Genomic DNA, 15,000 nt, shown 5'->3' with positions numbered 1-15,000 from the left:
ATAATACATGGATCGTGACAGTACCCCCCCCTCAACGGACGCCCCTTGGCGGACTACCTGGTTTCGACGGGTTGGCGTGGTGGTAATCGCGAAGCAGAGATGGACACATGATCCAGGAGCGGGGATCCATTGACGCTCCTCTGGACCATAGCCTTCCCAGTCGACCAGGTACTGGACCCCCCCCCCCCCCTGCGCCTGGAGTCCAAGATCTCCCTCACCGTGTAGACTGGATCGCCGTCGATGACCCTCGGAGGTGGCAGCGGGGCGGTAGGTGGCACCAGAGGGCAGGTAGGAGCCGGCTTGATGAGTGAAACGTGGAAAACAGGGTGTATTTTCATGGTGGGAGGCAGCTTAAGGCGGACGGAGACCGGGTTGATGATGGCCGAGATTTCGAAGGGGCCCACGAAACGTGGGTCCAATTTGCGGGACGACCCCGCCAGGTTAAGGTCGCGTGTTGACAGCCACACCTTGTCGCCGATCTTGTACCCTGGAGCCGGGTGGCGGCGACGATCTGCGATGCGCTGGTTCCGCTACGTTGTGCGTGACAGGGCGGCCCGGGCCTCCTTCCATGCCCGGTGCGCTCGCTTCAGGTGCTGCTGAATTGAGGGGACCTCTTCGGTACCAGCTTGAGTCGGGAACAGCGGAGGTTGGTATCCGTAGGCCGCCAGGAATGGCGACTGGTCCGTTGCCGAGGAAACCAGAGTATTATGGGCGTATTCGATCCATGGCAGATGATCGACCCAGGTAGACGGCTGGTCCAGGCAAACACATCGGAGTGCGGTTTCAAGGTCCTGGTTTGCGCGTTCCGACTGTCCGTTGGTCTGTGGGTGGTATCCCGAAGAGAGGCTGGATGTCGCCCCCAGGCACTGACAGAACCGCTTCCACACCCGGGAGATGAACTGCGGGCCTCGGTCGGATACCAGGTCGTCCGGGATGCCATGGAGTCTGACCACATGCTGTACCAGGAGGTTGGCCGTTTCCAGGGCTGTCGGTAGCTTGGGTAAGGGTACAAAATTTCCAAGATGGCGGCGCGCATGGACGCAGCGGCTAACAGCTCCCCCTCACAGTGCTCCTTATTACTTTTTATTCGTGTTTGCTTGCTCTTATTGGCATCAACTGAGGCACAACATCGATATACCCGCCAGGACATCGTGAACATTGGATATCGATGCGAAATAACCATCACAAAATTCCGAACGAACTGGCGAGGCTGCCCGGCTCACCGTGGCTGGTCATCGGGACCGGGAGGCGGCGCAGGCGACGCAGAGAGAGGAAGCAGAAGCGAGGCTGCAGGTCCGGTGTCTTGCAACGGCTGCGACGGCAGCCCCATTGGCAACCACTACAGAGTCTGCACCTCACCAACGCCAGATCCGTGGTCCACAAAATCGACGACCTGGGATTACAAATCCTGGGAAACCGCTATGTGCGCGATAGCAGTGTGATCGTCGTCACGGAAACCTGTCTGCACGCAGACGTCCCCGACGCTAGCATCCAGCTGGCCGGGCGCTCGCTACATCGCGCGGATCGGACGAGGGACACCGGTAAGAGGAGGGGCGGGGGGCTCTGTGTTTACGTGCATGAGAACTGGTGCGGCGATAGCACGATCGTCGAGAAGCACTCTTCCCCCGACATCGAGTTCATGTCCGTTAAATGCCGGCCTTATTTTCTCCCGAGGGAGCTAACGGTAGTGATTGTCACAGCTGTTTACATCCCTCCCGACGCTAGCACTAGCACGGCGCTCTCGCTACTCGCGTGCGTCATCAATAAACATCAGCGGGCGCACCCTGATGGCGTCCACATTGTAGCGGGAGACTTTAATAAGGCCAATTTCAAGACTGTACTCCCAGAGTTTCACCAGCATGTCAAGTGCCCGACGAGGGGAGACAACACTCTCGACCATGTGTACTCGAACATCAAGCACGCATACAGAGCCCTCCCACTCGGCCAGTCAGACCACCTGTCCTTGCAGCTCGCACCTGCGTACACCCCTCTCAGGCGCAGATTCAGGCCTACCACAAAGACTGTGAAAACCTGGCGTGACGACGCCATGAGTGAATTACAGGACTGCTTTCATGACACAAACTGGGACCTCTTTGATCATCAGGACCTTGATGTCTACACGCATTGTGTACTGGACTACATCAAGTTCTGCATGGAAACTGTGTCCCAACAAAAGACTATACTTCCCAAATGCGAAGCCCTGGATGTCCAGCAGGGTTCGCGCTCTCCTCAAGGCCCGTGACGCTGCCTTCAGGTCAGGCGACAAAGCCCAGTACAGGGTGGCTCGTGCTGACCTGAGCAAAGGCATCAAGCTAGCAAAGGCAACCTACAAGGGGAGGCTGGAGGCCCACCTTGCCAGTAACAGACCACGGGAGGTGTGGCAGGGTCTACGGAGCATCACCAACTTCCGTGGCAGCAGCACGACCTCTGTAGACCCGAGTGCATCGCTGGCAGAGGAGCTTAACTGCTTCTTCGCTCGCTTTGACTCGCCCCAACCGTCACACCCCCGCACTTCAAGCTCCAACTCCCCCCCACTCATCGTAGAGGAACACGATGTGAGGCGCGCGCTCCTGGCGGTCAACCCCAGGAAAGCTACTGGACCCGACGGAATACCAGGCAAGGTCCTCAGAGCATGTGCCCACCAACTGTCACATGTTTTCTGCAGGATCTTCAACCGCTCCCTGGCTCAGGCAGTCATCCCCTCCTGCTTGAAAACCTCCACCATTATTCCTGTCCCCAAAAAGTCACCAGCCGTCCACCTGAATGACTACCGTCCTGTTGCTCTCACACCAGTCATTCTGAAGTGTTTCGAGAGGCTGGTTCTCCAGCACATCAGGGACTGCCTTCCTCCCACTCTGGACCCCTACCAGTTTGCATACCGGGCTAACAGATCCACTGAGGACGCCATCGACACTGCTCTGCATGTTGTACTGGGCCACCTGGAACAACAGCGGAGCTATGCAAGGATGCTCTTTGTGGACTACAGCTCGGCATTCAACACGATCATCCCAGACATCCTCGTCGCTAAACTGGACACTCTCGGCCTCCCTGCCCTCACACGCATCTGGATTAAGGACTTTCTGACCAACAGACCCCAGACTGTGTTGCTCGGCCCCTACACGTCCTCCACCCTCATGCTGAGCACCGGTTCCCCCCAAGGATGCGTGCTGAGCCCTCTCCTGTACGCCCTCTACACCTACGACTGCAGCCCGGCCCACGGCAACAACACCATCGTCAAGTTTGCTGACGACACGACAGTGGTCGGTCTGATCTCGGAAGGTGACGAGACAGCCTACAGAGAGGAGGTAAAGAGACTGACAACTTGGTGCAAGGACAACAGACTGCACCTTAACTCTGCTAAAACAAAGGAGATTGTCGTCGACTTCAGGAGGAACAAGACGCTGCCGCCCCCCCTCTGCATCGAAGGCGTGTGTGTGGAGAGGGTCCACACGTTCAAGTTCCTGGGAGTACAGATCTCCGATGACCTTTCTTGGAGTCACAACACCACAGCAGTGGTAAAGAAGGTCCGCCAACGTCTGCACTTCCTGAGAGTCCTCAGGAAATTCAACCTGGACAGGAAGCTGCTGCTGGCCTTCTACCACTCGTCCATCGAGAGCCTGCTGACGTACTGTGTCTCCACCTGGTACAGCGGCTGCACTGAGGCGGACAGAGTGAGGCTCCAGAGGACAGTCAAAACAGCGCAAAGGATTATTGGCTGCCCTCTCCCCTCGCTGTCGGACATCTACACCGCCCGGTGCCTCAGAAGGGCTCTCAACATCGTCAAAGACAATACCCACCCAAACTCACACCTGTTCGACCTGTTGCCCTCTGGCAGGCGCTACAGATGCATCAAATCAAGGACCAATAGACTGAGAAACAGTTTCTTTCCGAGAGCCATCTCCATACTGAACTCTCACACACACACGAGACCACCCTAACCTTGCAAAACAGCATTGTGATGTGTTTCTATATGCCCTATTCAGTCTTATTTATTTATCTAATTTATATATTTGTCTGTATTATTGTTGTATTGCACTGTAGAGGGGAGCCCTCTAATCTCGTTGCACACTTGAGTACAATGACAATAAAGGGATTTCTATTTCTATTTCAAAAAAATGGGCGGCCTTGGAGAACCGGTCCACTATGGTGAGAATGACGGAGTGCCCTCGGGAAACGGGCAGACCGGTGACGAAGTGTCTAACGCAATGTTGGCCCAGGGGCGTGCTGGGATGGGAAGCGGCCGGAGGAGACCCGCTGGTGGCTGGTGCGATGACTTGCTGGCGGCGCATGGCGGACAAGCCTGGATGTACGCCGTCACGTCTTTCTTGAGCGAGGGCCACCAGAACCGTTGCCCGATCAGGCCCAGGGTACGCCGTATGCCTGGGTGACAGGCTAATTTGGAGGCATGGCCCCACTGAATCACCTCCGAACGGTGCTGTTTCGGCACAAAAAGCCGCCCAGGAGGGCAATCTGCTGGAGCACCGCTCTTCTCCTGGTCCTCCCGGATTCGCCGCTCTACTTCCCACTGTAGGCCTCCCACCAGGCGATGACTGGGCACTACGCTCGCCGGCCCCTCCTCGTCCTCCCATGCGTCGTGGATGCGGGACAGAGCGTCGGCTTGGTATTGCGTGCCCCCGGCCGGTACGTCAGCGTGTAGTTGAAGCGGCTAAGGATTAGAGCCCACCTCGCCAGCCGGGGGTTCAGTCTTTTCATAAAGCGGATGTATGATAAGTTCTTGTGGTCAGTGTAAATCATGAAAGGCTCCTGGGTGCCCTCCAGCCAGTGCCGCCACTCCTGCAGAGCCAGAACCACTGCCAGAAGTTCTCGGTTTCCCACGTCGTAGTTCGCTTCCGCTGGGGAGAGGCGACGGGAGAAGAAGGCGCAGGGGTGGAGACGTTGGTCGACCGGGGACCGTTGAGACAGGACGGAATCAGAGGCGTCCACCTCTACAACAAAGGAAAGATCGCTATTAGGGTGATGCAATACAGGCGGATTAGTAAATGCTTTTTTGAGATCTGCGAATGCTTTCTCGGCCTCATTACTCCATGAGAATCGGATTTTTGTAGAGGTGAGGCGAGTGAGGGGCAACGCCCGACGACTATAGTCCTTTATGAAACGTCGGTAGAAGTTGGCGAACCCTAAGAACCGCTGTAGTTGCTTCCGAGTTGCCGGGTCGGCCTTTAGTTGCCCGTTCTCCACAATAAACCCTAGAAACGACACTGACGCCTTGTGGAACTCGCATTTCTCGGCTTTTACGTACAGTTTATTTTCTAAGAGTCGTAGAATTGAACGCACGTGCTGATGGTGTTCTTTTGCGGAGCGAGAGAAAATTAGTATATCGTCTAAGTATACGAAACAGCACACGTTGAGCATGTCTCTGAGGACGTCGTTGATGAGTGCTTGAAAGACTGCTGGTGCGTTCGATAACCCAAAGGGCATGACTAAGTACTCGAAGTGTCCAAGCGGGGTTTTAAACGCGGTTTTCCATTCGTCCCCCTCCCTAATGCGGACCAAGTGGTATGCGCTGCGAAGGTCTAGCTTTGAAAAAATTGTTGCGGATTGAAGGGGGGCAAACGCTGAGTCCAGCAAGGGCAATGGATAGCGGTTTTTTACCGTGATCGCGTTCAACTCCTTGTAGTCGACACATGGGCGGAGAGACTTATCTTTCTTTTCTACGAAGAATAGTCCTGCTCCAACCGGAGATGTAGATGGTCTAATCAACCCCGCGGCCAACGATTCGGTTATGTACTTTTTCATAGCTGTTTGTTCGGGTTGCGACACCTTGTACAACCGTACCGATGGCAGGACCGGGTCAGGCACCAAATCGATAGCGCAATCATACGGGCGGTGTGGCGGTAAGGATTTCGCGCTCTCTTTACTAAACACGGCGCGGAGGTCATGGTAGATAGGCGGCACGTTATCAAGATAGACCTCCACCTCCGGGGCTGCTCTAACCTGCAAGCCTTCTTCGGCTGACCGTAGGCAGTGCGCGTAGCAAAACGAGCTCCAGTTTTAGAGGGAGAGGCGACCCCAGTCGATCACCGGGTTGTGTGCTACTAGCCACGGAATCCCTAGTACGACCGGGGCTGCCCTAGCCGGCATGACAAAAAAACGATCGTTTTTCAATATGGTTTCCCGATAGTTTCAACGTGAGTGGTTCGGTTAACCGTCGGATATCGGCCAGAACATGTCCGTCGAGGTCACAAAGTCTCTCGGATTGCTTAAGCTCGGTGACCATGCAGCCGAGTTGGGCAACTAAGCCCGTATCAGTGAAGCAGTCGTCTGCTCCAGAGTCAATCAGTGTGCGGATTTTGACTCCGCCACTGAGTCCGATGATCTCTCCGTCCATCTCTAGTCTCAGGGGGGTACCGTGGTTGTCCCGACTCCCCGCCCCGCAGGCGGGCTGCTCTTGTCGGAACTCTGCGGCCGCGGAGGGGTGGTCCGCGGACTCACAGTGAGCTGGGCGGCGAGGAGGCGATTCCCGGCGGCCGGTCATCTCCGGGCACACTGCTACTCGATTACCTGGCAGACCACAGTAGAAACACGCCCCCGTGCTGCGCCGCCGCTCCCTCTCGTGGAAATCCGGGCGGCTCGGGCCCGGCTGCCTGGGTTCGTCGACGGATGGTCGTTCGGGGTCCCCGAGACGTGGAGGGTCTGCACGGCGCTGCTCCCACTCCTGCTCTCGACGACGTTAGCGGGACAACAGCCGGCTAGCTCCCATCTGCATGGGCTCGTCGACTGGCGTAGGCTCGGGAACCCGGAAGCGCGGTGGCTCGGCGCGGCGCTGCTCCACCCCTCGCTCTCTACGACGCTCTCGCAGGCGGTTGTCGAGCCGGATGGCCAGGGTGATCAGCTCCTCCAGGGTCTCGGCGTCGTCGCGGCCTTCCAGCTCGTCCTTTAGGGCCGGGTTCAGGCCTCTCCGGAACACAGACCTCAGGGCGCAATCGCCGAATCCGCTCTCGGCTGCTCGGATGCGGAACGCGATTGAGTAGTCCGCAACTGATCGGGAACCCTGGCTACAGTCCAACAGTTCTGCTCCGGCCTCTTTTCCCCGGATAGGGTGGTGGAACACCCTTTGGAATTCCGTGAGAAAAACTGGAAACGAGGAACGGATCTCTGGGCGTGCGTTGCTCACGACCATGGCCCACGCACTCGCTTGACCAGTCAGGAGGCTCATCATAAACGCTACTTTAGAACTGTCGTGTGCATACATTAGGGGCTGCTGATCAAAGATCAGCCTACAATGGTAGATAAACGGGGCGCAAAGTCCGGGCTCCCCGCCGTAGCGGTCGGGGTGAGCCAAGTTAGGCTCCTTAAACGGGAAACTCTGGAACTGAGCCCCGGGAGAAGAGACGACCGGGTTAGGAACCGGTGTGGCAGGGGGCACTGGGGGGCTCAATTGAGCATTTAAGCTCGCGGGTTTGTGCGCCAGTTGGTCGACCGCATCGCGCAGGGTAGCGAGCTCGGTAGCCTGTTGGCCGACTAAGCGTCCTTGGCTGGTCAAGGCGTGATAAATTTTCTCGGTGTCAGCAGAATCCATGGTCGGATTAATCTGTGAGGACCGCTCTCCAGCCAGTGCTGGAAAGCGGTGAAGGTGGATTCTTAAAGCGCTGACAAGGGAAAAGGTTGGGTAACAGGAATTTATTTTGACCGGCAAATGACAATCAATACTCAATAGGCAAGGTAACTTGCTATCAATAATACTAGGGTATCTATATTTACGGTCGTCGGGAGACGAGAACGAAAAGCGCTGGTGGAGAAAACTCACACCAGGAAAATCGAAACGAGGAACAGAAAATGCTTGCAACGCAAGAAAACCGAAAACGAGAATGTCCTTCCACAAAAGGGCAAGGTTAGATCCAATGCACGAAGCGAGAACAGAAAGCGAGCCGAAACATAGCTGAAACATAGGAAACAACAAAAACTTACAAACACCATACACGGGAAAACTCGGGCGAAGACTGTAGCGAAGGCACATGGACAAGAGCTAGTTCGGTCAATAATCCGACGCGAGTGTGTCCGCGTCGATGGCTTAAATCAGGAGTCCCCAAACTTTTTCCTGTGAGGGCCACATAACTTTTCCCTTCTCTGATGAGGGGCCGGGGTCAGTTTGTAACAGAAAAAGTGTGATGATTGCAGGAGTGCCTAAATGTAAAAATGTATTGTTTTCCAGAAAGCCACAATCAAATAACCCTTTCTGGATTCTTTACAGAACAAAAGTCAGAAAATAAATAAATTAAATAAATAATAACCAAAAACACATCTCTAGGTTCTTCACAGAAAAAAAAAGTCCTTGGAACATAAACTTTCTGTTGTGCCGTGCACAGTCTTAATAGGTCCAAGTTCCATGGTTTGGTACAATTTGCCGAAAATATCCTCCCCCGTCGTAGTCCCTTTCAGACTTTGGAGTGCTGCCAGCTCCTCGCACATCTCAAAGTTTGCACTAACTCCACGAATAAAAATGAGCAGCTGCGCAGTGTCCTGCACGTCTGTGCTCTCATCCACTGCTAATGAAAAAAATTCAAATTCTTTTGTCTTCTGCTGCAGCTGGGAATATACATTACCCCCGATTTCTTCAATGCGTCTGGTGATTGTACTCGCTGATAGACTCACGGCATTAAAGACATCTTTCTTCTCGGGACACACCTCCTTCGCGACAGCGTTCATGCATTTCTTGACAAACTCTCCCTCAGTGAAATGTTTACCACTGCTTGCTATCAGTTGAGCAACCCGAAAGCTGTCCCGAACAGATGACTGGTTCAGCTGAGCTTGGCGTACAAATATATACTGCTGAGCTAACAGTCCACTTTTTAGCTTTGAGAGTTTGTCTGCTCGCATTTGGCCTTGCAAGCTATCATACTTGTCTTGGTGACGGGATTCATCGTGTTGTCGCAGATTGTATTCTTTGAATACCTCCACCGCCTCTTGACAGATCAAACTACACAACTTTCTTTGCATTGAACAAAAAAATAATCGTTTGTCCACTGCAGGTTAAATGCCCTGCATTCTGAATCAATTTTTCTCGTACCTAATCTTTTCACCATCATTCCGCTCTCTCTTTGAGAGGGGCGTGTTTAGGATTTTTTTTCTGGGGGTTGCCAGATAGGGGCACAGACTGCAGAAGGTTGTAACAGAATGTCACGTTATATGCGTGTATAAAATAGTTACTAACTCATTGTTAATATTGAAAATAGTTCATAACTAAGGAACATTTATTGCAAAAGTCCAACTTTATTATCAAATACAAATACACATATGAAAAAAAAAATCTATATGCTTTCTGGTATTGTTCAGGGGGCCGGACCAAATGTGGAGGCGGGCCGTTTCCGGCCCGCAGGCCGTAGTTTGGGGACCACTGGCTTAAATAGTCCGTGACTCATTATCTTCATGGGTCGCAGCTGTGTGGCTCGTGAGCGCGTCTCGCTCGCGGCAGAGTCCAAAAGTAGCGCGCCGTCGGGCACGCCCACCCGGCTGCAACGATAATACATGGATCGTGACAGAGTCAAAGTCTAAAGAATTAAAATGTGTCTTTAAACGGGTTTTAAAAGTGGACATAGGTGGGGGCCTTGTCTAACATTTAATGGGAGGTCATTCCATAGGGAACGAACGGCAACAGAAAAGGTGCGATCCCCCCTGAGGCTACACTTAGTCCTCGGCACCTCCTCCAGCTGCATTTGGGCCACAGACCTGAGGCAGCGGGCAGGTGCGAAGGGGTGGAGGAGCTCAGAGACGTACCCTGGGGCGAAGCCATTGAAAGATTTGAAGACAAACAGAAGTATCTCAAAGCGAACTCTAAAGTGTACTGGGAGCCAGTGAAGAGAGGCCAAGATTGGGGTTATATGATCCGTCTTCCAATCTCCAGTTAAAAGGCAAGCAGCAGCATTTTGGACGAGTTAGAGGCGCTTGAGGGAGGACTAGCTGACTCCAAAGTAAAATGAATTACAGAAATCTAGCCTAGATGTAACAAAGGCATGGTTTATTGTTTCTAAGTGCCGCTGAGAAAGAAAGCCAGATGGATCGAATGACAGCACTGAATTGCTGATCTAATTTAAAATCACTGTCCAGTTTAAAACCCAAGTTTGAGGCTATTGGGGATGTCAGGGGGCCAAGGTCAACAGAGTCGAAAGTAGAAGGGCCACTGGGACAGAACACCATAACTTTGGTTGAAATTCCAGAAATTAAGTGACATCCAGATTTTGATTTCATCTAGACAGGACAGAAGTGGGCTCAAGGAAAAAGCGTCTTTTCTGCTCAGCGTAACGTAGGTATGACTGTCATCCACATAGCAATGGAAGGAAATGTCCATGTTTTCGTAGGATGGAACCTAGGGGCAACAAGTATAACGAAAACAGGAAGGCACCCAAAACAGAACCTTGTGGAACCCCATACGACAAAGGGGAAGAGCAGGACTCAGTGCAACCTAGGCGAACACAAAAGGTCCTGCCTATCAAATAGGATCTAAACCATTCTAGGGTGCGACCACTAATCCCCACCGGGTGCTGTAAACAAGCCAGAAGAATAATGTGGTCCATCGTGCCAAACGCTGCAGTTAGCTCTAACAAGACAAGACACACAGTCTCCAGTGTCGTTTTGCCAGGAGGATGTCATTAAAAACTCGTAATGGCTGACTTTCTTGAAACCTGTTTGGAAAAACTCCATGACATTGTGTTCTTCTAAGAAAGATTGTAACTGCATGTGGACCACGTTTTCCAAAATTTCAGAAATAAAAGGCAATTTGGAAATGGGTCTAAAATTTGACAGGCTTTGGAGTCAGCCAGTCCTCACTCAAGCGCCTCCAAGTGGTCAAAAATGCTGCTTCTCGCCTTTTAACTGGTGCTCGGAAGACAGATCACATCACCCCAATCTTAGCCTCTCTTCACTCGCTCCCAGTGCACTTTAGAGTTCGCTTCAAGATACTTCTGTTTGTCTTCAAAGCTTTAAATGGCCTAGCCCCAGTGTACCTCTCTGAGCTCCTCCACCCCTGAGCACCTGCCCGCTGCCTCAGGTCTGTGGACCAAATGCTGCTGGACGTCCCGAGGACTAAGAGCAGCCTCAGGGGAGATCTCACCTTTTCTGCTGCCGGTTCTTCGCTATGGAATGAGCTTTCATTAAATGTTAGGCAAGCCCCATCACTGTCCATTTCCAAAACCCGTTGGAAGAGAGATTTTTATTCTTTAGCTTTCAACTCAATATGAGACTGTCACTGTTCTGCTGTTCTTCTGTAATCTATTGTATGCAATTAGTTTTTTTTTTGTCAAAATCATGCAGCTCTACCTGCTAATTTATATTACACCGTATGGAAAGTGCTTTGTTCCATCTCCATCTGTTATGAAATGCGCTATAAAAATAAAATAGTATTGTATTGTATTGAATTTCTTTGTATGTAGACCACAGAATGCGACCTGGCCTTGCGTTCTCAATGATTTGTTCCTCCATCCCATTTATTTAGGCTCCAATTTTTCATCAAAATGAAAACAGTTTTGAGGCAATATGGGACACAGAAGTTACATACGGCATACAATTTAAGACCCAGATAACAAAATTTACATCTTTTTCAAGCATTTTGAAGCATTTTTCAAATTCATAAATTAAATGCTTTTTAAGTCCCAGCGAGAACCACCCAGCTTGCTTAACACCTAACACACTTGGCACGTCCCATAGGTGATGAGCACATTGGTTGTGCTTAAAATATGCATTGATGTAAAAAAATACACTAATCAATTCCCTCTCATGTCTCTGCTGCAAAACAAATTGTATACGCACAATGCCTTGTCAGAGAGGAGCATGCTTATTAGTGGTAATCTGGGTCATCCGTGACGCAAAACAGAAGTCTTGTGGCTAACTTTTGATTGCGTTAGCGACAAAGTTCGAAAGTGGGCGTATTTCACAAAATTTAATACAATATAAACCTCCCTTTCATAGCAGCACCTTGAAAGGAAAGCATGTTGCGGCTGATGCCCGATTTAATACTTGACATAGGGACTGTCGTGACTGGAAGCTAGCTGGAGTTAGCACACATTGGCGACCCTGTGCATCTGAAGGAATGCCACAAGCTATGTCCTGTTGTGGTATGTTAAAATATCCTAGTGTCTACTGTGGATTATGCCTTCATTAGTCAGCGAGCGAACTCACGTTTATTAAAACGAAAACACTGTTTTTGTATAGCTGTGTTTATCGAACAGCATTAGCACATGTGCTATGATGCGATTACGGTCACTCGATGATTACGTACTATAGGGCTGCACGATATTGGAAAAAACTGACATTGCGATATTTGGGGAGATTGCGATGTATATTCCGATATTGAAACTAAAGAAAATTCCCCAAATGACTCAAATAGCTCTGTTTGGGAAGAACTTGGTTAACTCACCATGACAGCTGTTAAAGATGTGCTCTCAAATGTTTTCTTACTTTGTTACGTGTATGTTTGTGATGTAATATTTCTTTGATTCTTTGTCGCTTTATATTAAAGTCTTCACTTATTCCATACCGTCAGACGAGACAGGTGTGTGTAGACGAGATACTACTGCAGCGTAGTACAACTCTGCCAACAACACCATTGGATTCATATAATTCAGATATTCAACGTTGTATTTCCCCACTTCAATGTAAACAGCAGCAAAATATTAAACATATTTTAAACAAAGAAAATAAAAGAGCAGGTGCACTAGTCCCTTGACTCTTTTACAAAAACAGAAGAAAATAAAAAACCTTGAAAGCAGCAACAGTTATGAACATCTTTAAACTACAATATAAAATATTAAACAATTAAAAAGGTGTATTACTGTATCAAGGTTGTAAATAAATTAGAACAAAAATAAATGAGGAGGTGCAAAATCCTGTTTGCAAAAAATTACTTTTGAGTTCAAAAGTGGATAGTCAAACGGATGCATGGCGCTAATGTCCGGCATTGTAACTGCATGATGTGCTGCTTGCAATAGCTCATCTCCAACGTGTACCTTATGTTTATTAAACAGCTCTGGGATGGCCACTTGACAGAAATACGTGCGCCACGGCATTTTATCCCTTCAGTCGAGCGCACGGACCCTTTTTTTAAACCCCTTTTTCGTGACGGTGTCGAGTTGTTTACACAGTGTCTTTTGCCACGTGAAGTTATTTGATTTTTCGATGCTGTTTGGACTATTTATCATAAGGTGTTATAATGGCAAAGACGTCTGTCATTGTTTTTTGAGTAGATGGTTTCACCTCGGGTCCTACTCATGAGTTTGAACTGGTTATACGAGCCTCAGGGGGGATCGCACCTTTTCTGTTGCCGTTCGTTCCCTATGGAATGACCTCCCATTAAATGTTAGACAAGGCCCCCCCCTATGTCCACTTTTAAAACCCGTTTGAAGACACATTTTAATTCTTTAGACTTTGACTCAACATGAGACTGTCACTGTTCTACGGCATAACGTGCCAAAACGCTTACCGTGGGGATTCTGATCCACCATGGATTACGAGGAAAGCTTTGCGACTCTACAAACAAGGAAAAAGAAAAAAGCTAAGTAAACATGCTCACTCAGAAAATCCTTGCAGTTGAGCAAAAACACACACACCCACACACGCACCCCCCCCCCACACCCCCCCCCCCCCCACACACACACACACACACACGCACACACCCCCCACACACACACGCACACGCACACAGACAGACTGTACTTTAGGCAAGCAAGTTATAAAACGTGACAGCCGGAATGTTTGATATTCGCTTAACATTCAGTTTACACGCTTGAAATCTACATAACTACTGGAACTTAGTGAGTATGTGACAGACAATTTCGGAAACTGTCCGGTCAAATGGTCATGGCACAATTTATTGTCACTAGAATCCTGTGTGTAATAACAACAAAGACGCTGTATTTTTTCTGCTATCTGTGATAAGGACCGTCGACAAATTACAGTCGTATTAGTCGGATTTCAGGGGACAAATGAGGCACAAATCACCTTATATTGAATAAAATATATTTTTTCCATTTTGACTGCTGTAATAAACACCTTTTTTCATTCTGATTGCTTAAGTAGTTGGCAGTGGCGCACCCGTACTTACTGCTGCTCAAAATGCGATGAATGCTGTCATCATGGAATAATAGGAGACATTTAATTGATTTTAATATTACCCAAAATCAATGTAAATTGATACATAATTTGAAGTTATTTATTGTTAATTATTCCCGTAGAATATTCTTTTAAGTTTTACAGATGTATGAAGCAATTTAAAACATAAACAAGAGCTCCTGTTCACAAACGCATAATTGTTCTTTGATGCAAGTGCAGATTTAGATTTTTTTTTCTATCGTCAAATTATTGTTGACCTTTTTTTTTTTTTTTTTAGAGAAATATTGATATGTTTTTTTTTTAACTGCCATTGTCCGCCCCTACTTGTTGACGACGTGGCTGGACCCCATCGGCAAAAACAAACCGGTATCAATGGCCTGTCAGTCTGCAACGTGAAAGTGAAAGTGTGTGTTTACGTCGCAGAGCACAAATGCTAGTGGAGCGAATCCAAGCATGGACATGTAGGGCTGCTAAGATTAGTTGACTAACCACGACGGTATTGACGTGTATCATTGATGTAATCAGATCTGAAGGCATCATGCTGAAAACGTCACGTTAAAACATGGATCATCCTTTAAACATTTTGCTTCTCAGGTCATCCTCTGCCAATCTTTGTCATCAATTTCCATTATGGTTCTTTTTTTTCTTTCTAATTTTTTTCCCCACATTTTATTTTCTAGGCTGTACGAGTAATGGAGGTACCTGTGGTAAAGATAAGAGGAGCCAAATCATGTCCCGAAGAGAAATTGATGATAAAGTCCATTGTTAATATGGTACAGCACAAAGTTTTCATGAGAGTTGTGGATGTGTTGCATGAGTACTAATTCATACTGACGACATAAATTACTAAATGTGGCCAAGCCAAATAAGTGTTAATTTTTAAACACTTTTACTTTTTATTGTAGTTTGTCATTAAGTTGTGTATGTGTGTGAGCCAGT

At 49.4% G+C, this 15,000-nt stretch overlaps 1 protein-coding gene across 1 annotated transcript in view; it reads left to right on the top strand.

Annotated features, from left to right (window-relative positions):
* The window catches only part of ect2 (epithelial cell transforming 2), a 299,642-nt gene that overhangs the window by 64,160 nt on the left and 220,482 nt on the right, over positions 1-15,000 (top strand). Inside the window, 1 exon segment of the mRNA XM_088312727.1 lies at positions 14,742-14,834. Coding sequence (XP_088168853.1) covers positions 14,742-14,834 — 93 coding nt within the window.

Source organism: Idiotropiscis lumnitzeri, chromosome 13 (assembly GCF_059441095.1).
Source record: "Idiotropiscis lumnitzeri isolate Australia: NSW breed Sydney's pygmy pipehorse chromosome 13, RoL_Ilum_1.0, whole genome shotgun sequence".
Taxonomy (NCBI): Eukaryota; Metazoa; Chordata; class Actinopteri; order Syngnathiformes; family Syngnathidae; genus Idiotropiscis; species Idiotropiscis lumnitzeri.
The sequence above is the reverse complement of the archived record's forward strand: the minus strand, read 5'-3'. Positions and strand labels throughout refer to the sequence as shown.